Source organism: Chenopodium quinoa, unplaced genomic scaffold (genome assembly GCF_001683475.1).
Source record: "Chenopodium quinoa cultivar QQ74 unplaced genomic scaffold, ASM168347v1, whole genome shotgun sequence".
Lineage (NCBI taxonomy): Eukaryota > Viridiplantae > Streptophyta > Magnoliopsida > Caryophyllales > Amaranthaceae > Chenopodium > Chenopodium quinoa.
The window spans coordinates 1,633,691-1,659,200 of NW_018744626.1; the positions used below are offsets into that span (position 1 = coordinate 1,633,691).

Below are 25,510 nucleotides of genomic sequence, written 5' to 3' on the forward strand. Positions count from 1 at the left end.
ATTGGGCGTAATATTCTTTTAACATAAGAAAATGATAATGTCCATGGTGGTGTTATTCATTAATAATAATTCTTTCTTTATTTAGCTTATTATGAGCGTCTTAGCTTGTGCTACATGTTAATGGAAATTTTCAAAAAAAAAAAAAAATAAGGAACATTATATTGCATTGCAGATACCATTATCTATTGCTATTGATAGGATGTTGGAATCAAAATTAAAGGAAATGAAGTTCAGTATATGTGGCCTAATGTAATATACTACCTCTGTTACATATTATTTGCAACGATTTCACATAAAGTAGAGAGAAAAAATGTCTAATCGTTGCAAATAATATGAAACGGAGGTAGTACATATATTTATAAAAATAATGTCACTTTCAAAGTATAAATGGTGTAATATGAGTAATCAAGTTCTTTGACTATAAATGAAATTAGGTATGGACTAATTGGACGAAGTGCAGAGTTTATCACTTACAGAACAAGCTTGTACTAGCATTAATAATCCTATATATCTAACAAGTAAAGATAAATAAAGGCTCAAGGTTTAGAGAGATTAATAATGATCTACACCTACTAATTTAAGAGTAATACGGAGTAATTATGAAAAGAGAAATCAGATTACTTTATTTTCTTGGATGAGCTTATTACATTACATTTCTTATTGCTAAGTTTTGAAACTCCTACACTGTATGTTACAATTAATTTAAAAAGAAAAAAACATGATCTTTTCTGTTTCTGTGACCTCTAATTTCTTGCTGAATATATGATTATATTAAAATTAAGTGAGTCAATTTAACATTATGTTTTTCTTGTACAATCTATTGCTAACAATTCTAAGTGGTGAGAAAAGTGATGCTAAACTATCCGATCCAATCATAATCCTAAAAAAATAAAAACAAAAAATAAGGATGTAAAAGAAGAAATAATACTACATATATAGTTTCATATTATATTATGATTGCATGTTAGACCTTTTAAATCCACTCAAGCCTAAATCAGTAACTGTTTGTTTCAGTTGGTATGCAACAATCATCCATCTAAATGAAGAAAAATAAAAATAAAGGGTGAATATCAGATCATTGCATTTTGGAAATAAACTTCACTTGGAAATTTCTTGTCCCCTACCTTCCACCTTTAATTTGGTTGATAAAGCTTTAGAAAAAGGTTAATTTGTTCACTTATATTTCAGACAATTAAAGGGGAGAAATTTACTGCAAAATCAGAGCATTATAACTTGTTTTGGAAGATGTCTAATTAGGGTTAGCACGCCGAACATTAGTTTTGGTATAATAAGAATAGAATGTACTTCCTCCGTCCTAAAAAGAACGACCCATTTGGCCAAAACTTTGTCCCAAAAGAATAACCCATTTGCATTAAAACACCACCAATTTGCAATAATATTTGTGCAAAATTAGCTTCCCCATATAAAAATTTGATTTTCCATGTTATTTTATTACTTTCTCTCTCTATTTCTTTACACCCCATGTAAATTTATATTTTCAATATATTTTTACTTCTTTTTACTTAACTTCCTTAATACCCGCGTAATCAACCCAAATGGGTCGTTCTTTTTGGGACGGAGGGAGTAAAATGTTATACTCGAATATTGCTAAACATTTACAAAATAATATTGTCACGTGATTTTGTCATAAATTTTGGATTTGATATCAATGTTATATGTCAAAGGCTTAATTAGCTAGGATCAATGGATATAATTTGATGGATGGTACAATCAAAGTGATGATATGATATATAATGATGTTTCAATAAAAAGGGTCAAGTCAAATAATGCAAGACCCTCATGTGGTTTTTGCTCTTTGTTTCTTTCATGCATGAAAGTTTTCTCGTGTAAATAATTTAAAAGTAGATTGTATAAATTGATGTATCTACAGGCCGGGTAGAATGTCATAAGCAAAATGAATATAATACGGAATATGTATATTTTCGTAAGAAAAATAAAATTTTGTGTTATATTACTAAGTACTTGTAGTTTGTTTTCCAATCTTCCTTGGCTTCATTCATACTATATGAAGTATAACAAAATATCATGCAATCTAGATAGAGATCTTCGAGAAGGATTAAAGGTTCGGTGGCGGTTACTATGATTGTGTCAGTCGGTGATTGTGACAGTGACTGTGACTGTGTCAGTGTCAGTATCGGTGATTGTGATTGTAACTGTGTCGGCGTCGGTGGCAAAAAGAGAGAATACGTATAAGATAAGTTACTTACCATATAAACATACGAGAACAAATCATACAAGAACAAAGATTATACTTGGAGCTAGTATATCGGATTTACATATTTTATGCCCTAGCTAGCTATCAATTAGTAATTTACTATATCAATAAATGACAAATAAAGATTTAAAGAAAATAATAATAAAATGACTTCACCATGTCACGAAACCTACATGAGATTTGAACTTTTTTCTTGGAAGGTCAACTACTACCATGTTAAATCAACAAACCTAGCCATTATGTGGGCCATGATAAAACACTTAATACTTATTAATCCTTCTTTAAAAAAGGATTTTCAACGACTCAATTGCACAAAAACTACAAATTGCAACAGTTAAGTCACAGCTAACCCTTTTATTTTTTATCTATGGAATTGACAACATACGTGATAGATCATAGATGAAGGTCATGCCAAAAGAGCATCGAATCACATACAATCCCAAACAGTTTTTACCCTAAAACAATGGGTAATATGAGTAGTATACGTAGTCCAATGATATAGTAAGTTGACTACCATTCCTTTATTGTTTCAATATGGGAAAGGCATTCTCAAATCGTAGTTGAAAATCAAGGTTGGCCTACTTGTTGGAGGCCCTCCTTTCAACTCTGTGAGAGGGGTTTGGTTCTCACCCCAAGTAAGTTGGATCCCTTATTTCCCCCCAACTTGCAAGGGAATGCTCCTTACCTTAAAAAAAAAAAAAAAAAAAAAAAACAAAAAAAAAACAAAAAAAAAAAAAAAACAAATCGTAGTTACATATTACGAATATTTCATTTGGAGAAACTATTATTAAGTTTCATTTATATTACTCCGTACTTAGTAATTTGGGGTGAGCAAACTCGATATCCGGTTAAAAGTTTAGGAGATCCGAAATTGGTTGGGACCGAGTCTTAAAATTCGAAATTGGAATTTAAATCTTTGGACACCGATTTTGATTTCGATTTCGATTTCGGGTACCCACTTTAGTACATAAATGTTAAAGTTAAATACAAATATACAATTATAATACTAGAATTTATTTTGATCCATTTTCATTTTTAGAGTTTAATTTATATATATATATATATATATATATATATATATATATTTATATTTGAAACAAATTCTTATATTTATATATGCATAATACTATTTTATTTATGTTAGGTTTTAATAATATACGGAGTATATTTTTATTTTACTAAATACAATATACATTCAACATATTTTTGATTTTTTAAATATATTTGGTTTAATATATAATGGGTAATCGGATACCTAAACCGATTTCGAGTCCATAAAACTGAGAATTGGAATTAGAACCGATTGTTGTCTTGCAACCTGTTCCTTAATTTATTACTTGGAATTAGAATCATCAGATCCATCAATTACAATTTCGGACATGTCGGTTCCTAAACGATTCTGATTCCAATTACGGGTACCCGGAATTTTTGCTCACCCTTATTGATTACGTATTACTAGCTAGATTGTTAGAGTAATGTACTAATGTCATAATATTGTGCTCTTGAAAAAAAAAAATATGATAATTCTTTTAAATGCTTTGGTAAATCATGATATGATTGACATTATATTATTGGCATCTTTCCTCCAATTGTGTTACACGATTAACTTTCTTTCTTAAACGTGAAATTACTTGTTTTGCAATCCTATTTGTTTTCGGAAAAGGTAAAAGCTAAGCTTCATTAATACTATACTAACCCTAAAAATAGCTCAAAATAAACGAACAACGCAAAGTCGGAAACCCACTGAATACCAGCCCCACGTTTCCTACGTGGCCATACTGGCCACAAAAAAAGTACGATCATTATTCAGCTTATATACTTCTTGTGCAAGGCAATTCTTATTTAATTAATTTGACTTAATTACATACCTTTTTTTAATTATTAATTAGAAAATTTTCTGCTAAAGAAGGCTATGAAGATTTAAAAAGTCTTTCATATTTGACAAATTTTAAGTAACATAGCCAAATCTATGAATTAGGATCTGTTCTACACTCCAATGCTAAGCTACGTGCTTGTAATCTATTATACTACCTCCAATCCACTTTAGTTTCAACTTTAGGGGGGTTTGCGAAGGCCGAGGCAAAATTTCCTAAGCATGTTTAATAAAAGATAAGGGTATATAATTAAGTATTAATCAAGTAATTAAAAAAAAACACCACCACCAACCCAGCCACGACCACCAAACCACCGACCCCAGAAACACGACCCCTAACCCACCGATTCCACCAGCCACGACCACCAAACCACCGACCCCTAAAAACCCACCGACCCCAGAAACCCAACGATCCCCGTACCCACCGACACCGAAACACCAACCCCGAAACCCACCGATTTGAAAACCCAACCACCGATTTGAAACCCACCACCCCAACCCACCAATTTGAAACCCCAACCCACCGATCCCCGCCGATTTTAAACCACGAGGAAGGAGAGGAGAGAGAAATCGCCGATTCACGCTCAATTCTTCGCCGTGAAACTTTGGAACTCGCCGGAATCGCCTCAATTGGACTCGATCAAGTGACAGGTTGAGGAAGAGAGAGAAAAAAAATTGGGGATGAGGAAGTTTATGTAGAAATTTGATGAATAGTGGTGATGAGGAGGAAGATGAAGGAGGGTGAAGGTGGCTGGAATTTGTTTCGGTGGCTAAGGGGTTGATTTGGGTGAAAATAGGTAACTTAATTAATGTTCGGGTTTAAGCTAATTAGATAAAATCAGTTTTGTAATTAGGGTGTTTTTAAAAAAAAGTAAGGGTAAAATGGTAATTTTACCACTAAAAAGTTACTAAAAAAGGAAAGAAATGGGAAAGTTGCAAGTAATGTGGACCGGCCCACAAAGGAAATTGTTGCAAGTAAAGTGGACCGGAGGTAGTATAATTGCAGAGTCATTTTTACAATACTTAACCATATCACTCCAACTCTCAATTCTCATGCACTCCCTCTTTTTTTTTTTTTTTTTATATATGTGTGTTTAATAAAATAATTTCCAAAAAATTGCATGCTACAACTCCAAATTAACACTTGTCAAAAAAAACAAAAAAAAAAAAACACTTATTTATAACTTCCTTTACCAAGGAAAAAAAAAAAAAAAAAACTATAACTTCTACTTATACTCCGTACTATTTTTTTCTAAACATACATAAATCACATGCAGTAACACGGGTACATTCTAGTTTTAATTAATTTATAAGCGTAATACCTTTATTGTTAGTGTCGCTTAATCACAACATATTTAATTTGACAAATGGCAGCCTTACAATCTCATATTTGTTCGGTGGTTATGAAAATAAGAAAATCAAGCAGTAACGAAAATAAATACTACGTACAAAAAATACCCCGTATAATACAACCATTTTATGACTTAATTCCGACAATTTTGCGTCAATCGATCTCATGCATGCAAAACTTGCACTGATGTACGGTGAGACGGTATAATTGAAATACTAATTTTAGTCTTTATGCTGTTGCATGTAATATATTATCAATTTTTAGCTGTTATGATTAACAAATCAGTATACATCCAATGTATAATAATATTACTCTATATATTGAGATAACTTATATCAAATTTAGGATAACTTTTACAATTTTTGGATAACTTTTGTCAATAAATCATAGATAAATTGTACATCGGATTTTTATAAATGTTTATCATAGAGTATTCCATAAGATTCAAACCTCAAATCATATATAGATAAACATCAACATCGTCATTAAACTAATGTTTGATTTATCAACGTCTTAATTCCTAAAGTGTATACTACACAAATTAAACAACCCATTGTTTACTTAGCAACAAAGAGTCCATATTTTCTCATTTACCATCAGGTATTCAGGTATTGAGATTCAAAGTCGTCACAAAATACCATTAAATCAAGTTGACAAAAACAATAAATTTTGCTAAAATAATTATGCAACCAACAAAAGTATTAACCTTAATCCTTTACACACCCTTGCCCCACGTTTCGTACGTGGCTCTAACAACATACAATTATCAACCAGATTATTCAACTAATTTACTTCTCATGCAAGGATGCATTATTTTCCAATAAACAATAATTTATCAAGTATATACGAGTACGTATTTTGTATATTTATATACTTCTCAGGCAAGCTAAGGATAATACATTATTTTCCAAGTATAACATACGGTTAATAATTACGGAGTTATACTTATTCCATGTATATACTACGTATTTTATTTACTTCTTATGCAAGGATACATTACTTCCCAATGAGCAATAAACAATTATTTTCCAAGTATATAACAACTACGGAGGAAAAATTGGTGAAAATAATCCCAACTTTGAGGCATTTACTTTTAATAATCCCAACTTTGTATTATTATTGAATAATCCCAACTTTATGGGGTATTCGCTTTTATTGGTTCCAAGTGACCGGTAACCTGTCAAACAGGTAATATATATATTTATTTGTTTTAAAAAAATATGGCACCACTTGATTGGCTAAAAAAGGCTAAAAAGAAAAGAAAAGAAAAAGAAATTTTTTTTTGAAAAAGAAAAACCATCACGCCACCCCTCCCCAACCCCACTCCGGCAGCCCCCTCCCCAACCCCCACACTCTAGCAACCTCTCTCCCTACACCCAACCTGCCAAAAAAAACCCCTCCCAACCACCGAAACAGCCCCCCTTCCCCTAAATTGACCTGATTCCCACAACACACCCACGAAAACTATCCCAAAAAACCACCTATCCCCTTCCCTTCACCCGAAAACCACCTTTCTCCCTTCCCTAGCCCCGAAAAACGTTTATTAGCGTTGGGGAAAGGGTAATGAGTGGTTTTTGGGGTGGGGGGAAGGGGAGGGGATGGTTTATTGGGAGGGTTTTTGGGGGTGGGGGTGGGAATCAGGGGCGGTTCAGGGGAAGAGGGGTTGTTTCGGTGGTTGGAAGGGGTGGGGAGAGGGGTTTCCGACGGGTGGGGCGAGGGGAAAGCGGCTGTCGGATTGTGGGCGGTGGGGAGGGGGCTGCCGGAGTGTAGGCGGTTGGAATGGGGCAGGCGAATTGTGGGCGGTGGGGGTTGTTTGGTTTTTAATTTTTAATTTTTAATTTTTAATATTTATTATATATATTTTTTTACCAATTATGTTGCGACACGTGTCCCATAACCTGTTATAATAGGTTGGTTTACCGGTTGGGACCAATAAAAGCGAATACCCCCTAAAGTTGGGATTATTCAATAATAATCCAAAGTTGGGATTATTAAAAGTAAATGCCTCAAAGTTGGGATTATTTTCACCAATTTTTCCTAATACTTATTTCTATATTTTATTTACTTCGCATGCAAGGATACAATACATCCTAGTTAATAGTTTTCAAAAAAAAAAAAAAAAAAAATACATCCTAGTTAATACGGAGTATGTACTTTCTAAGTATATCATTTAATAGAGATAAGCTAAAATACAGTCCCTGAACTATGGCATTAGTTGCATATTTGGTCCCTCATCTTTCAAATGAGGCAAATTGGTCCCTCTACCACCCTGGTCTCACCATTTCTGGTGGAGGAACTTATGATTCGGCAAAGTTTGGGGATGTGTACTGCCAACTAAGCAAAACTTAAGGGACTTATCCTAGTTAGCATTTATCTAGGGATTACAAATCATTTTTTTTTGTCAACTACTAATTAATATTTATTATGTACAAACTTTGATTAAAATGAAAGAAAACATACCCAAAATTTTTGCTTTTTAAAAAAAATTAAATGACTATTTTTAAAAAAGATATATGACTTAGAGAATTAAAGAAGAAAATTAAATATGACTTAAAAAATTAAAATCTTTGACTTTCTTTCAAAAAAAAATTAAATAATTCGAATTAAAGAAATAGGAAAAGAAAAAAAAGGAAAAAAAAAAAGAAAAAAAAAAAGGGTCGGCCCTCTCTTCTTCTCTTTCGGTTTGGCTGCTCTAATGGGGAAACAATCCCTTACTTTGCACCTCATTAACGATCATCATCAATCACCATCTTTTAATCCCAGCCTTTTATTTATTTTGTGATTTAATCTTGGCCTCTTGATTTAATTAATTATGTACAAGCTCATGCACAATATAGTTCAGCCGAACCGGAGGTTTGGGTTGCGTGGTTGATTAATGACGGTGGTGAGGCTGCAGACGGGTGGAAATGGGGTTATGTGTTTGTGGCAGGTTGTTGGTGATGTGGGGTGAGAAAAGGTGGAAAATCCTATAGTTTTTTTAATTTTTTTTTTTTTGGAAATTCTATAGTTTGATTAATGCAAATCATAACCAAAATATTAATGTTGATGGGAAAAAAAAATTAATGTTAGTTAAAAGATTCCCTTTTAAAAAAAACTGACAAAAAAAAAATTAATTAATCATGGTCCCTAAACTTTTGCTAACTAGGATAGGTTCCTAAACTTTTTTTAAAATATTATTTTTTTTGCCACATGGGCACTTTGGTCCTTAAACTTTGGTGACTCATCTTTTTTCCACTGGAAAAGTAAGTTATGGGTGGTTGAGGGACCAATTTGCTTCGTTTGAAAAATGAGGGACCAAAATACTACAAATACTATAGTTGAGGGACCGTATTTTAGCTTAACTCTCATTTAATAATTAATATGTATTTCACATTTATTATTAAGCAGTACGAGTATTTTTTAATTTCCTTAAATGTATTATTAGAGTGTTGCTCACTTTTCAAATTTGAACTATTTCCCATTAAAGACTTGATAAAACTTATCTATACCTGATTGCCTAAGCTAGGACTAAATATTTGATTTAAAACTCAAATTATACCCAATATCATTTAATTAATCTAATTTGATCTGCTGGTTTAAATTGACTCAATAATCAGTGAATATAATGATGTTATTTTATTAATTAGAACCAAACATATTTCAACTATACTAAGACTAGAAATAATATTTTGAATGAGAATTACTTGAATTTGTCCAAACCAAAATCATCTTATGCAAAACTAATCCAAATAATCTAATTACCACCCCAAAACTCAATTAATTTACGTAAATATCTTAAACTCATGTAACCCAATTAGTTTACTCATATGATTCAAATTCAATCCAAATAATCTACATAAAATCTCATAAACTCTATAACCCAGTTAATTTATGTAAAATCCCAAAACTCTATAACCCAATTAATTTACGTATTACTTCCTCCGTTCTTTATTACTTGACCCGCTTTGACTTTTACACTATTCACCACCCCTTCTTTGCCTATATTTTGTGAATAATATGTAAGGAAATATATATTCATGTACGATCTTTTTGGATTCGTCTCAATATGTACTATCATAATATATAACTTTTATAATTTTTACTTTCGGAGAATTTAAGTTATTGATTGTTAAAGTTTTGCATTGGCAAGCGTGATAAAAGAAACAGATCAAGTAAAAAAAACATAGGAAGTATGCTATTAAATTCACTTTCTTAAAACTTACATCGTATTTTTTCTTTTAAGAAGTAAAATATAGGAATATTTTACCTTACCAAATAAAAAAAATAAAAACAAGGGTAAAATAGTCAATTCACCTCAACCTCTACAGAGGCCCTACTAGAAAGTAGATACCGCCTCCCTCCCCAAGTTTCGAAGTCCATAATATTTTATTTTTAAAAAAACACTTTCTTAATTTAGTAAACCGACGGCAAACTCAGAGTTAGATATTTCCTGTTATCCACCCAAAAAAAAAAAAAACAATTTGCGAAATTAAACCGCCTAATTTAAAAAATCCATAAAACCGCCTCTAAAAAATAAAAACCGGAAACCAGTTACCTTTGAAGTCGGTTCATCTGTTACGTAAATTCTTTCCCTTTCTCTCTCCTCCTCATATAAATACAACCCCACTATTTTCATTCTTTTATTATTTCCGACAAATTCATATTTCTTTCATGAAAACTAATTTTCTGAAATAATCACAAATTTAGATGAAATTTTTTTGAATTTTATTCATCATAAATTCTCAAATCAAAACTCTTTGATTTTGATTTTCTGCAAATTTGATAATAATGGAAGCTTACAATGTCCAACACCTTGAATTCCCCAAGAATTTCATCACCATCGATTACGACAATGATTCCTCCTCCGTCTCCGATTGCGAAAGCGGCATCACCGGCGGAACCGGCGGCGGTCCGGAGGTGGTGACGTCATCATCTTCCTCCGGTGACCGCCGGCGAGGAATCTTCGACGAATCTCTCGCAGTTGAGCTCAGTGACGATGAAAGATCCTCCGAGGTGATTCGCCGGAGATTCCTCTCGGCAATGGAGGATGAGACGGAGGTGGTTTCCATTCATCGGAGGAATTGGTCATCGGATTTTTCTGCTCAAGCTAGGGTTCAGTCGTTTCAGTTTCACTCCAAAGGTTTGGCTGCTAAGCTTGGCGGCGGCGTTAATGGCGGTGATTCAAACTCCACCATTAAATTCGCTTGGTATGGCGGTTCTAAAGAGAGGATTCAGCGCATTTTAGCTCGCGGTTTTAGCTTCCTTGACCTCGAACACAACAATAATGCCGCCATTTTTCTCTCTCCTGATCATTCCCCTGCTCCAAGGTAATAATCAAAATCAACTGTTCATCTTAATTTGTACAATTATTACTCAAATTAATTCAATCCAATCACAATTGATTTCTGATTTTTCTGTTTATTGATTTTGATTGAATTTTGTAGTGTTGAGAAGGCGATTCCAGACGAAAATGGAGTTCGACATTTGCTACTATGCCGAGTTCTTCTCGGAAAATCGGAGTTAATTCTCTCAAGCTCAGCTCAAACAGAACCAAGTTCCGATGAATTTGATTCAGGAGTTGATGATTTTGAGAATCCAAACAAGTACATAATCTGGAGTACAAATATGAATTCACACATTTTGCCTGAATATGTTGTTAGTTTCATAACTCCACCGCCTTCTTCTCCTTCAAGAGGTAAATCCCACCGCTCCTTTTTCGAGTAATAGTCACATATACTATTTTGGGTCGTATTAATTAGATTTTCTTGTGTTAATTTATAACAGGGAATTCGCAAAATCGGGTGAAAATGCCAGCATCCCCTTGGATTTCTTTTCCAGCATTAATCTCAGTATTGGGGAGATTCTTGCCTGCTGATGCTATTTCCTTGATCAGCAAGTATCATTTGGAGTATAAAGTATGTCTTTAACAACTTTAATTATTTATTTAATTTAATCAAATTTAATTTAAATCATTATTACTCTGTTTTTTTTTTTTTTTATTAAGCTAATTGTATTTATTTTGTTGATTTATAATTTCCAGGAAAAGAGGATTTCAAGACCAGAGCTTATAAAAATAGTGAGACAGATAGCAGGGGATAAGCTGCTTATTGCTGTTATTAAATCTTGTAAAGGCGCTAAGGTAAACTTTTTTAATTTTCGGTCACTTCGGATTTATAGCTTATATCGAAATGCATGATAAAATCAATTAAAATCTTAATTTCATAAGTGGAGTCGACTTAGAGGTTAAGGAAAGCGTGATGAAAATATATGTCGATTTTTATGAATTCGGGATTGCACGATAAAATCATGATTAGAGTTTACGGGTATTGGAATGTTATAATAAAATCATGTGTCATTTTTAACGGGTTTTTGATATACGTGTATGTACATGCCGAATATCATTTAAACATCCTATGTTTGGATTAAAAAATTGAAGTCGGTTAAGAGACGTTTAAATATATTAATAATAGGTCGGCATCTTGTTCATGTTCATTCAAATCCGTATAAAAATAAGTATTTATTATTTATTAAGGGATCAAATTCGGGGTACTTATTCAACACACTTTTAAGAGTAGAATCAGATTCAGATTATATTTGACAAATGTACATGTATTTTTATAAATTATAGTACTCTCAATTTGACAAATTGTGCAAATTGGGAAAATGCATAATTGTCGTGAGCTTGATACACCTTATCGATTACGTTTGGTGGTTGCTGCTTGCTTGCATGCTTTCCGTGTTCCTTTCGTTGTTTCGATCATTTCCGATTTTTTTCCCCACATCTATATTCGGCGCGTCTTTATAATACTTCGTATAGAAGATAACTAACTTAGCTGGTAAAGTGTTGGGTGGACGAATGGACCAAATCTCATTTGTAACACCGTATTATATACATAGTATGATTTCATTATATTTGTTGGAATTTTAAATAAATTACATACAACCTACACTCAAATTATTTTGAGGTAGCCTGTATTTTGTGATTATATGCATATCAGTTATAAAAATCGCGTCATTATGAACTATGATAGTTTAGACCGTATTTATCAAAAGAAAAAAAAAAGATTGTTTAGACCGTAAGATTGCATATATTTAGACTTAGTCTAATAGAGTAAGATTTTTCTTAATTTTTTTACTAGCTAATTTGGTTATACATTGTCAATATGGAATTATAATAAGCTAATGTTTTTTTTTCCCCTTCTTACGTTACGCAGGAATTGAAGATGCCATTTGGTTTCTTTCGCAGTAGGAACACTAACAAGGACTAGAAATTGAATTTTTTGGGGGGAAGGAGCAAAGTTGTAACGCATGAAGAGTGTTATAGGGTTTAATTCATGTCATTTTGATTTGTTACAGTTGTAAATTTGTATTTTCGGAAATGGGAGGGGCGATATGGATCGGATATGATATAGAAGAAGAAAAAGAAGAAGAAGAATTAACATGAATGGATACATGATTAGCATTAGTTTGTAGTGATCCTAAATGCTCAAAGAGCGTATGATGTAGTGGTTGTTTTTGTATTGATAGATTAGAGCATATACTTGTTTCAAATCTTGTAATAGAACAATCTTTTCACTACTGTGAAAGAAAAGCAATGAAAGGGGTGGCTTAAATGATAACTCTTCAACTTTCTTCTACTTTCGTTTCTCATTTTTTTTGGGTTTTGGCTATAGTTCGTATCTACTTCGTACAAGACAATTAATACGCGAAGTATTAATTATCTTACATTACATAATAAATAACGAATTTAAATATATACTCCTTAAGATTTAAGATATTCTCATTATCTTGCTATTAGAATGAGATTGAGAAAACTTCTTTTATCTCAACTAAAGGGACTAAAATGATACTTGTACATGGTATTTGCATATCTTATATGAAACGATACATGAAGCATTATTATAGATTTAACAAATCTTTTCCAAGATGATACATACATAAATTATTATTGCATTATTGATAGACAAACATCTGTTTTATACGACGATACATGAAATATTATGAGGAAAAAAAAAAAAAAAAACGTATTTGGTAATATCTTATCTAAAACGATACATAAAACATTAGTGATTGACAAGATTCACAAGAAGAGTCAATTTGAATAAACAAGACACATGACACTGCCATACAAGAGCATATGGGAGGTTTAACAAATTAATATAGTAATAGATAGAAGTAGACCTCAACACTTAGAGAAAGGATGATTAAAAATGTAGTAATATTATTAAAAGAAGTAAACATGAAAAAACGGTGAATGAACAAGCTTTACTCAACTCAAGGGGCACGTGAAGAGAGAGAGAGAGAGAGAGAGCAATGGCACTTGCACAACGGCCTGAGAAAGCGTCCACAATGTCGAGCCCACTACAACCCACCCGCACCCACAGCAGCTCACCAAAACCGTGGGTGGGGTGACTCGTGTTAAAACCGTGTGTTTGTGTTAACTAGTTTTTTTATAAAAAAATTCATTTTTTATATTTTACTTGTATATTGTATGGTATTATTAGATATGAATATGATTTTTATGATTATGATCACTTGTGGTGTGGTCCAACTGAATCTAATTTTATTAGTTTTATTGGAGGGATCTAACAACGTCAATTATTTGCCCAACTTGGGTTGTCATATGTTCAATTGGATTGTTGGATAGCTGGATTATTAGCTATGCTTATTTATTGTTTTGTTGATTGTTCCAATATGGTATTGTAGATTTGGAGAATATGCTTTGTATGAGAGGTTTTCTTTTTTCTTTTTTTTTCTTTGGCAATTACTATTAAAAAAGCAAAAGAAATTATTATTTCGTGAAAATTCACTTATTTAATTGATAATTTTAAGCGTTTATGCAGTCACAAGTTTATAAAGTGGTGAAAATACCGTTTTAAAGTACATTCTATTTTGCCTTAAAAAAAAGTACATTCTATTCACCTGATTCTCATGTTTTTTTTTTAACTTGTCTCAATTAACTAAAAGTTGTCACAACTTATTTGAAATTAAAATTTTTCTCTTCGCTTATTTATTACGGAGTAATCCTTAAGGTTGTTCATCCTAAAATAAGTGATTGGCATAAACAGTAATAGACTTTAAATAATACACTCTCAATTCCTTTTATGTGTTCCCCATTTCTAACACTCTACTCACTTTTGGTACAAGTGGGTTCATTCTTTTGCCTTTAATCTATCATACTCCGTAAATTATACTTTGTATGTGACAAACTCAAAGAGACAAACCATAGAGAGATGATATGGTAATACTCAAGAGGAGAACCAGAATTGGAGAGATTTCTTGGTAATTGCTATGAAGCCAACTCTAGCAAATCAATTTATAACATTGGGCTGAAAAGTAGACAACTATTCACATACAAGCCCATTGATACTTATAAGCCCACTCCAATTATAATTCTGCATTTGATTATTGGGTTTTCATCTTTCTAGCATAATATGAAGGCATGAAGCTATATTTTCTACTCTAATCTCTAAATATGTGCTCTTTTATCTCACATATTCTTCCACAATTCTAAGGACTAAGGAGAGCTATATAAAACCCTTCTTGTCCTTAAATTCAGAGCATAGAAATTTAAATTTTGAAAATAATGGATGAGTTATGTTAAGAGAGTCATAAATTATACTCCTATAACAATCTTCTCAACGTTAACTGGTACCAGTGAGAGCATGTGATAATGTCTTCAAGTCCTTCACAAGGTGGATGAAATTTTTCAAAGAGAATAGTTTTCTTCAAAGAAGCCTTGCAAGGTCAGCCTCAAAATCATTCAACTCGAGAAACCAGGTGTCGGCCATGGTTCAGGGTTCAAATTAACCATCTTGATTCATAGATGCTTTTAGGAACTGTCAATGAATCAGAACAAGATTAAATTAATATTTCTCAGAAAGCTAATTTGACAAACACATGAACTTGTTAATTGATGATTAATATCGTTTGATTATACATATGCCAACATTACAATAAATCGTGTATTCCCCTTCCTACTTTAAAGAAAATTTCACTTTACAAGTTCAATTGGTTCGCCATGGAAAAATGTAAAAGATAAGAAAAAAAAAAAAGTAATGAACCAATAAAACTACTGCTTCAGAGCACTGGGTACCTAACATAGTTGTGGGTTTTCCTAACTGTTTGCATTGTTGTTGATGGATTCTTTCTCCCTCCAAACTGCATGTACTTCATCAGTTCGAAATCTTTGAGTAAATGTTGATTCCTCGAGGGGGGTAGATAATCCATGAGCATAAGCAAGAAGACCAGTGTATGCAATCATGGCTCCATTGTCAATGCAATATCTATCATCAGTAGAATATAACCGCCCACCTCTCTCAGAACACATTATCCTCATCATTTCTTGCAAACGCTCATTACAACCAACACCCCCAACTATGAGAACATCTTTTGCATCACAATGAGCCATGGCTCTTTCTGTTATTTCAACAAGCATCGCGAAGAGAGTTTCCTAGTATACCAACCACCAGATACAAAGAAATTAATTCACAGATTTCAAACTTTGCAGATATAACAAATTTTTTAAAAAATAATAATAAAATAAAAAAAAAATTATGAGCCATCAAAGCAGACACGAAACAAGTACTTACTTGCAGAGAGTAGCACAAGTCAGCAGGTGTGCATTCATTGCTTTTAAGTTTCTCCTCAGCTGTAGTTTCAACGAAGCTCAATATGCCACTAAATGAAACATCCATTCCCTTTACAGCATATGGTAGATCTATGAATTTTTCACCTTTCTTAGCAAGCTGGGCATAAACAGAAAAAAGGCCAGTTAACAATTTACAGATACAAAGCACAGAAAATGACAGCCACATCCAGTTTGGACCCCTCTGTTATATTTAGAGATGTCTAATTGTATGCAATTTCACCCCTTAACTAATCAAAACAAAAACAAAAATGACTAAAAATTCAGAAATTAACAACAGAATAAAAATAAGATATCACAATGTAAAAGAGGAGCATGGCAAGTTGATTATAGTATCTGAGTATCATACCACTCTATCTAGAGCACACCACCAAAGATGAGAATGCACGTCTTTTGTATATGCATGCAAAAAATTTCTTTGCTTCCATTCTAAACTCTCCTATTTTAATTTGAGGTGGGAAAGTGTCTTGAGGAAAGTATTTGTAAACTGTTAGCATTCTCTGTTCTTTGCAAGTGACCACATAAAGTTGAGCAATGCAATAATGAAATGTTAATACAATGCTCAAATATTACACCAAAACTAAATACTAAAGTTCTAAACATTTGGCCACTTAACATGCAAGATAAGGAATCCTACCTGTAGATGACCTTATAAACTACAATTACTGTAATTCCACTAATGCAGTGTTGATATTTATCCATACAGAGCAACTAACCAACAAAATAAATCACAAATATTGACTACGTTAACATTATCACTAATAATGCAGTAGTTATACTCCTATATATCTTCAACACAAAACAAAGAATGGGAGATAACACAATCAAGAGACATTTTGTTAACAAGAAGAGCGCATTCTACCTGTTCAATGTTATATCCTGGACTAGGATCATTTGAAAGTGTCAAAACTCGAGCAAAGCGATCCAAGCAATTACCAACAGCAATATCAATGGTCTCCCCAAAAATCCGATACCTGCCCTCACTATACGCGATCACTTGTGTATTACCCCCACTAACATACAGCACAACAGGATCAACTGCTCCTGTAACAATCCTCCCCATCTCAATATGAGCAACACAGTGATTAACACCAACAATCGGCTTCTTCCACAGCTGCGAAAGAACCCTTACCACAACCGCGGAAACTTGCAAGGGAGCACCCATTCCCGGGCCTTTGGTATAACACAGACAATCAATATCATCCGGGGTTATTCCAGCCGTAGTAAGAGCAGATTTCACAAGGGGCAGGACATGTTCAAGGTGATGGTGAGCGGTTTCTCGGGGAAGAAACCCATGTCCTGGTGGGGTAATGTAGGTGTGTCTAGGGTTCGATAAAATGGTTCCATCTAGGGTTACAACACCAACACCAATCTTATTAGCTGAACCTTCAAAACCAATGGCAATCATTCTTTTGCTCATCTTTTACCCACAAATTAATGCCCACTAAATCCCTAAAAAATTGAAAATTTACAAAAATGAGTTCTTCATCAAATCAATCACTGATAAATTACTCCACATTAGTTCCATAATTTGCAAAACACAAACATATTAATTGCAATAGAATCCGGGAAAATGTTATTTTTTTTTCCAAAATTATCAATCTAAGTTAACTGTTGAAACTTCATATCAAGGGTATAGCACCAATTTAAAGCAGTCAAGTTAAAAGGATGATTCTTGTGAATGAAATTATAGTACCAGATTACAAATTCAAATGATAATAAAACTAAAAAATGGAATGAATTATAGAAGAAAGATAGAGAAAGTAAAATACCCAGATGAATTGCAGAGCAGAGGAGGAGAAATGTGGGACGATGACGCCGCCGGCCAACTGAAGTGGTACAAGGCGGAGGACTGAGGAATGAAATTATGTTCGTTCTCTTCGGCTTATTTTAAAATCTATGAGTAATTTGAAATTCAACTCTACAAGTGTCAAGTGTGGGTTACTTATTCTATTGGGAATATTCCCATTTTAGCTAGTACTACCTCCGTCCCCGAATGATAGTCACTATTTCCATTTTTGGACACCCAAAATGTTAGTCACATTTCACATTTTTTGTTCCCATACAATAACACAAAATTACTTATATGCCCTCAATTTTTTTGGCTTTATTATCTGTGATACCCAAAATACCCTTATAATTGTATTTGTACTTGTGCCATAATGAATGAATTGTCTCCCTTGATTTTTGGTGTTCTGAATACTTTTGAAACGGTGCTTTCTCTCTCTTAATTTCTCTCTCTTCATTTCTTTGGTTTTCTAGGTTCTTCCATTGAAGAACGACTCATTTCTTCATTATCTCTCTTAAAATCGAGCAACTTGGGGTTCAAAAGCGCCGGAAAAATTGTTGATTTTTTCTGTACGTGTTCGAACGAATCAAAGCCCTCATCTAATTTTGTGAATCCGCCCTTTTTAAAGGTGATAGGTATCGTTTTTTTTTTTCGATTTCCTGTATATTTTTTTTTCAATTTTCTGGTCTGAGTAATTTGATTATATGGGGTATTTCTTGATTCTTTATGATGTTTTACTGAAATAATTACAATTTTCGGATTATTTTTGCCGATGTTTACTTCTTTGCCATGGATCTTGATTTTGTTCAATGTTATGGAGTATGATTTGGATTTAAAATATGTTCCCCTAAATCTTGATTATATTGTGAATATTTATATTTGCGATTTTATATATTTTCCCTAGTAAGGTTATCTGTTCAATTTTGTGAATTAGGGTTTCACTGTTCACTTGAATTAGGGTTTCACTGTTCACATGATTTAGGGGTCAATGTTCAATTGCATGTATATTTATTTATTCAGTTGCATGTACACTTCACTATTCAATATATGAGAGCTATGATTTGGGAAACAATGTTAGAGGTTTAGTTATGTATTGTTGACATTGTTATAACATGAGTCCTTTTGTTTGAATGCTTCATGGTTGAAACAGGAACAAAGGACCCATTGTTATGCATCTTGAGTGATTGTATACTCATGTTGGTTTGATGTGTGGGTGTCTTTAGTACTTGTGTACTCATATAATGATATTGGTTTGATGTGTGGCTGTCTTGAGTACTTGTATGCTCATATAATGATATTGGTTTGATGTGTGGCTGTCTTGAGTACTTGTATACTCATATAATAATATTGGTTTGATGTGTGGTTGTCTTGAGTGATTGTACACTCATTTAAACATGTTGGGACAATGTATACTCATTTACACTTGCTTTTTTGATGGTTGGCTGTCTTAATTGGTTACATGTTGATTAAGTCATGATTGAGTGAGTCCCCTGGTTGCTTTTCAGGTTGCCTGTGACCATGAGTCAGTCCCCTAGTTCAAATGAATCACACTCTCATCACACTCACAGCTATGAAATGTATAGAAAGCAGAAGGCAAGCAGAGAAGAGGTTGATAAACCATCTAATTCTCCAGCCAAACCACCAAAATCTCCAGCTAAACTCCCATCTACCTCTAATGTGAAAGCTCCTGCCAACTCTCCTGTCAAACCCCGTGTTCCCATTCCTTTGGACCAACAAACTAGTTCACTTATTGACAGGATATTAGCTGATTCCAGATCACACTACACATCTGAGTCCTACCAATGCACTGACCGTGACTGTAAATTAGGCAGTGGCTGTGATGGGAAGCACAGTTACAGCAATGAGACTTTGAGAATTAGATTTGGAATTGTCCCAACAGGAATGCCTCCTGCAGACTCTGACTATTGGCCTCATAATTGGTACAAAAGGCAATGCAGGAAGAAGGGTTTGCCAAGACCTTATGACAATGTGGACTCAGACTGTTCAGACTCCAATGATGATGATGGTGGTTGCTCCCCTTCTAAGTTGCCTATGTCCCAGAGAAAGGATTCTGATAATGAATCTCACAGCTAAGTTTCAGAATGCCTTGCTGTTATTTGTTGTGGTTTCTTTTGTTTTCTAAGACTGGGGATAATTGAATGTGATGGTTGGTTGTATTTAGAACATGAGGATTATCTTGTTGGTTTTGTTTTGGTTTTTTTGTTTTTGTTGATGATGATGATCTTTGGTAGTCTTGTTGATATGCTCTTTTGGATTGGGTTTTAATTTTGTTGCCTATTATCATGATATGTTGGTTAAATATGCCTTGTTGGTTGCCTATGTTGGTTGGATATGCCTTGTTTGGATATGCCTTGTTGGTTGCCTAAAATTGTACTTGTATACTCATGTTGGGTTGATGTTTGGCATTTTTTGATTACTTGTATACTCATGTTGGGTTGATGTGTGGCTGTTTTGAGTACTTGTATACTGATGTTGGTTTGATGTGTTGTTGTGTTGAGTATATGCCTAGGATGAGGTCTGTGATGATATTTTATTTGGGCATTTAGAAGGCATATAGGATCTTGTTCATGTCATTTAGACCACAAGGTACCATCTTCCTCAAGGAATCTATAAAGCATGATATGAGTTTTATTTGGCTGCTCAATTTGCCTATTATGATAAAAACTTTAAAATCTGAGACCTTTTGTCATAACATGTCCTTACACTTAGTGTTTTATTACCAATGCGATATATGTTTAGATGTTCAAATTATTGACCACTTCACAATTATCCCATTAGGTAATAAGACATTATGTGAGTGATCCTAGTTTGATAAGGTCAATGATGAATGATGGGAGTATGATGTTAGGAGGAATTTTGTTTTTGCCATATAACATGTATTGTGTTTTGGTGACTTGTTTGGTTAGATGAGATTGCTTGTGTTTCCTTTGTGTGAGCTTGTAATCCACAATATAAGTCTTCAATGAATATGCACTAAATGCCCTGAGACCTTGTGTATGTTGTAATTTAACTTATGTTACTTATGTTGTTCAACACTTGGGGTGTGTAAGTAGTTTATACAATGGTATTTACCTATTTATACACTCCATCTGTTGAAACAACATAAGGTGTTGGTTTTATTTGACAATGATGAGTCTTTTTTTGTTGAGATGCCCAACTTTAAATGCCCTATCATTCTGCTGTCCTTAGAGAATAACTCAGACTACTCTTGAATTATTTTCTTTGTTGACTATGGATTGTGTGTGGATGTTTGGTTGGTGTGTCAATGATGCTTGGGGACAATCTGAGTTAACAATAAAAGAGTGCAATGACAGTTTTAGAGCACTTTGTTTTCCAAAATTTTTGTGCATATTTCATTCCATAATAAAGGATTTGATTACATATTTATATTCACCTAATGTCTTAACCAAAAGATAAGAACAAAATATAAAAATAAACATGCCAATTTTTTTTACACTTGACCCCTATTCACTACTCTGCATTGGCATTTGAAGTAGATGCTTCATGATCATTTGCCATAACAGGCCTATATGCCTCTGTGTTTGGTCTTTCTTGTGTGTTGTGCTCTTCAATTGCTTGTGTGTTGTCAATGTTGACCTCTTCAGTGTCTTGCTCATCATCTGAGTCTGGCTTGTCCATGTACACTCTCTCCCATGCATCAATCACAACCCACATAGGAGCTTCTATAGGATCTTGTAGCCTTCCCTCTCTTTCCAGCCTACCTTTGTTAACATGTGGAGGTTCAAATCTGTTAGAACCTTTACTTTTCAGAATTTGGTTCATTGTGTGGCACAAAGTTACCCACACCTTGAACAGCCTATTAGGAGGTAGCTCACTAAATGCATCTTCAACAGCCTTTATCAACTGGTCTGGTGTCTTTGCCATTTTCTTGTGTTGAAGTGATTGAATGCTTCTGAAAAAGCCCAAATCCAGAACATTCATGTCTGGACTGTTTGGTGGTTGCTGAGTTAATATAAAAGTGAACCCTGGTTGTTCACAATGTTCTTGCCAAACTGCATCATTTTGAGTAATATGTGCCTTTGCATTATCTTGTTGAATGTAGATTGTGTTGTGTTGACCTGTGTGAGGCCATTTTTCCATAATTGCTGGAATGACTTTTTCAATCAACATCCACCTTGAGACATCCCTGTTGATTGGATCAATTACCTTTGTGACCATTTCTCCCTTTTTCCTGTATTTTGAGGACCTAAGTGCTGGCTCCTTTTTTGCAAATGGAAAAATGCCTATTTTCCCATCAAAAATGACTTATTTTTCTGCATTGTACCAAGGTTTTGCAACTGCTCCTTGGAACATGAATTTTGGAATGAACTTGGCTGATTGCATTACTCTATGTGGACCTTTTTCTCCTTTTGCTAAATATGACCTATGTGTTTTTTTAGTCAGTGTAAACCATTTTTCATCAATATGTACTGTATTGTACATTGACTGGTACACTCTTTTTGTGCCTGGTGAATCTCCTACAATGCTGTTAAGTATGAATCTCAGCCTATCTAATCTGTTTGCTGGTGTAAGCTTTGGCTTTAATGCATTTGTGTGAGGTCTGACTTCCCCTCTCTCAATCAGTCTCTGGATTGTGCTTTTACCAACATTTAACATTACTGCCAAGTCCCTTTGGCATGATCTGTTCCCCATTGCCACTGCCCTTATGGCATCATTTGGAATTGTTATTCTCTTTCTTCCACAATTGTGGAAGCCTGTTGACATGTTGTACTGTAACTGGGCATCCCTTTGTTCCTTCCCCTTTTTCCATATTCTGAGAATAGTTCTTGAGCACAGATTGAAATGATTGGCTGCCTGTTGAATGGATCCATATTTCAGGTTTCCATTTGTTGACCTTGTTAATAGCCATATCAAAATGTCTAACTTGGCCCCACTACTGAGCCTCCTCCTTGTTGGCTGATGATGAGCTTCAGAGTTTTCTGGGTTGATTGGTGTTTGCTGATTGTTGATGTTGCTTGTTGTGTCTTGGTGATCTGATGTTGCTTGCTGATTGCTGTTGTTAGCTGCTGTCTCTATATGGTTGCTTGCTGGTTCAGATGCATCTGTTGCATCAGGGGAAGGAGTTTGGTTTAAGTCAAACCCAATGTTGTCATGGTTATTTTCTGAGTCAATCCCATCATCGTAGACAAAGTTGAGATCATACTGAAATATTTCAGCATCATTAGTAGCAGCATCTTCATCCATGTCATCATTCAAATTGAAGTCTGAAGCCATTTGGAGTTGGAGGCAATGATGTGATTTGGGTGTCTTTGAATGTGTTTATTTTTTTTAAAGTGTCAATTTTCTGTTCTTGAATTGTTCTCCGTAAAATTCCCTCTCAAATGATTTGAAAATTTGAGAAGGAGTGGTTTTTATAAGGATTTTAGTTTTAACATTAGTCATGAATCCGTGTACTTTCATTCTATTGGATGATGTAATTTTTCAGCTAATTTGATTGGTTAAAAATCAATCACATGGATTACAAATGCATTGCTTTATTTTCATTGGCTATGTAATAAAGAAAAAAAAACCCAAAGGTTTCTCTTTGTAATCCGCCCCTTTTTAATGACAGCAACTTTCTCTCTCTACCTTTTGTTTTGCAAATGATTGGGTTTTAGTTTCCAAGTACTTCATTTATTTCTCCTTAATTCCCGTGATTTTCACCCAAAAGTGACTATCATTCGGGGACGGAGGGAGTATAACTCAAACACGTTAGGGTAATTACTAACCCCTTAAGCCCGTATTAACTTTGTATTGGAATCTCAACAACCACCCATCTTGCCTTAATGACCTAGCGTCTTGTCTAATTGCCCGTCAAAATACGAATCACATCGTGTTAACCTGAAATTTTGACACTTATAATCATCCATTACGAGATTTAATTTCTTAATACACCATTGAACTAACCAATAATGGAATCGATTATTTTCTTCTCGGAATAATTATTTTAGATTTATTAATTAATTTACATCATTCTAGACAAATTTCCATAATAGAACTTCCATTGTGAGGTGATTAGCATCGGCCCAACCCACTAGCCTGGTCCGATTCGTCACAAAAATAGGGTGGGTTTGGACTAGCCCAAAAACGCATTTTTAGTTAAAATTCAAATCCGGTTCGAAAAAACCCGCTTTGATCTGACAAGCCCGCTACTTTGTGCGGGCTCGGACACGAGATATTATGTTAATGCCCGGCCCGACCCAATTTTTTTTTTTTACCTCCATTGATGTATCGTTGGAGATCAAACTTGATTGTCCTCAAAAGCAACAAATTTGCAATATTGGAGTTTTTCAAATCAACATGCAACCATACACCAATAACAATCAATTCCGCAAATCTGCAAGATGAATCTTTTTCAAATTAATTTGTATCACGCACGCACACAATGACACAAAGCAACACAAACAAACAAATTTTACTAAACTAATTAATATTCGTCCCACCATGACTAACATAAACAAGGAAACTTGCTAATCAACTTTACTAATGACACCCCATGCCTTAGGTTTACCTATATGTAGAGATGCCAAAACTTGACCCGAGTGACCTAATTCGAAAAATACCAGATACAGATTTTGACTCGCATAGACACAATAGTTTAGCATAATTCAACTTTAATATAGACCCAATCTTGCCTTGCCTCACTAAACCCAAACCAGACACCTCTAAGGGCATGTTCTCTTACGTTGAAATTCAGTTCAGTTCAGTTCAGCTCCTTATTTCCTTCTCTTATAAAATATTCATTTCAGTTCAGTTTTTTCAGCTTAGTTCAGTATGTTCAGTTCAGTCCAGCTCAGTTCAGTTCAGTTCAGCTCAGCTGAGTTCAGTCAATGAGAACAGACCCTAACTTTATGATGTTTAGATTTAATGAGAGATTAGATTAGGGTTCCTAAAGTTTGATCATAGATTGGTCTTATCATGGACAAATTTATTGATGGTTTCCCTAAAATGTGTGCAATAGCTAGATCTGAAGAAAGAAGGGTCCAAAAATTAGAGGAGAAGTTTTTTATTTTTTTTATTTTTTTTTTTAAGACCGACAAATTATTGACAAATTTATCGATGACAACCTTATATGTGATTCGATTTAATAGAGAATACTCTAGAAGTCTAGAAAAGTTTTTATAAGTTTTTTTATCAAGTTTGATTTAGGCTAAATTTTAAAATTTTAAAATACAGTAATGAATATTCCTAATGACAATTTTTTTAATATAATTTATAAAAATTAAAAAAAATAATAAAATAAAAGTTTTTTTTTTTTTTTGAAACAAAAAAAATAAATAAATTAGAAAACTAGAAGTTAAAGGATTTGGTTATTATTATAATCATATCATTATTGTATTGTTAATTATACACCAAGTATTTTTGCCTTCACATGCAAGTATGAAACTTCCTATATATATGGTACAGAACGTTAAAACATTAATCAATGACGTGTAAATTATTATACAAAAATAAATAAAAACAATCCGACAATTAGGAAATATTATCAAAGTCGGTCATATATGTCGACTTACGTGGTCCCACCGTTTCCTATTGGATAACTGCCTTATATAAATGCTTATTCGTATCGTCCAAGTCTAACTCGAATTGCATGCCTATATATATATGTTCTA

General features: G+C 33.6%; 3 protein-coding genes across 3 annotated transcripts; 1 reads left to right on the forward strand and 2 right to left on the reverse strand.

Annotated features, from left to right (window-relative positions):
* The first annotated feature begins 9,583 nt into the window (after nucleotides 1–9,583).
* On the forward strand, nucleotides 9,584–13,058 carry LOC110700391 (probable inactive poly [ADP-ribose] polymerase SRO5). Its single transcript, XM_021877931.1, has 5 exons — nucleotides 9,584–10,766; nucleotides 10,884–11,134; nucleotides 11,224–11,354; nucleotides 11,480–11,578; nucleotides 12,654–13,058. The coding sequence occupies exons 1-5, from the start codon at nucleotides 10,228–10,230 to the stop codon at nucleotides 12,705–12,707; spliced, it is 1,074 nt and encodes a 357-aa protein (XP_021733623.1). The 5' UTR covers nucleotides 9,584–10,227; the 3' UTR covers nucleotides 12,708–13,058.
* A 1,781-nt stretch (nucleotides 13,059–14,839) lies between these two features.
* Nucleotides 14,840–17,969, reverse strand: LOC110700392 (probable tRNA N6-adenosine threonylcarbamoyltransferase). The gene is made up of 4 exons (XM_021877932.1): nucleotides 17,860–17,969; nucleotides 16,950–17,539; nucleotides 16,032–16,187; nucleotides 14,840–15,892 (listed from the first exon to the last, which is right to left on the reverse strand). Exons 2-4 carry the CDS (start codon nucleotides 17,505–17,507, stop codon nucleotides 15,557–15,559), a joined length of 1,050 nt encoding a protein of 349 aa, XP_021733624.1. The 5' UTR covers nucleotides 17,508–17,539; nucleotides 17,860–17,969; the 3' UTR covers nucleotides 14,840–15,556.
* Nucleotides 17,970–22,163: 4,194 nt separating this feature from the next.
* Nucleotides 22,164–23,132, reverse strand: LOC110700858. Its single transcript, XM_021878442.1, has one exon. The coding sequence runs from the start codon at nucleotides 23,130–23,132 to the stop codon at nucleotides 22,164–22,166; it is 969 nt and encodes a 322-aa protein (XP_021734134.1).
* Between the last annotated feature and the right edge of the window lie 2,378 nt (nucleotides 23,133–25,510).

Bases quoted from the DNA above. Each gene is read 5' to 3' on its own strand.
- LOC110700392 (XM_021877932.1), bottom strand. From the start codon at position 17,507: ATGAGCAAAAGAATGATTGCCATTGGTTTTGAAGGTTCAGCTAATAAG. The intron at 16,188-16,949 runs GTAGAATGCGCT...GTTTATGCCCAG, and splicing joins CAGGATATAACATTGAACAG to CTTGCTAAGAAAGGTGAAAA. The intron at 15,893-16,031 runs GTAAGTACTTGT...TTGGTATACTAG, and splicing joins ACTTGTGCTACTCTCTGCAA to GAAACTCTCTTCGCGATGCT.
- LOC110700391 (XM_021877931.1), top strand. From the start codon at position 10,228: ATGGAAGCTTACAATGTCCAACACCTTGAATTCCCCAAGAATTTCATC. The intron at 10,767-10,883 runs GTAATAATCAAA...TGAATTTTGTAG, and splicing joins GATCATTCCCCTGCTCCAAG to TGTTGAGAAGGCGATTCCAG. The intron at 11,579-12,653 runs GTAAACTTTTTT...TACGTTACGCAG, and splicing joins AATCTTGTAAAGGCGCTAAG to GAATTGAAGATGCCATTTGG.
- LOC110700858 (XM_021878442.1), bottom strand. From the start codon at position 23,132: ATGGCTTCAGACTTCAATTTGAATGATGACATGGATGAAGATGCTGCT.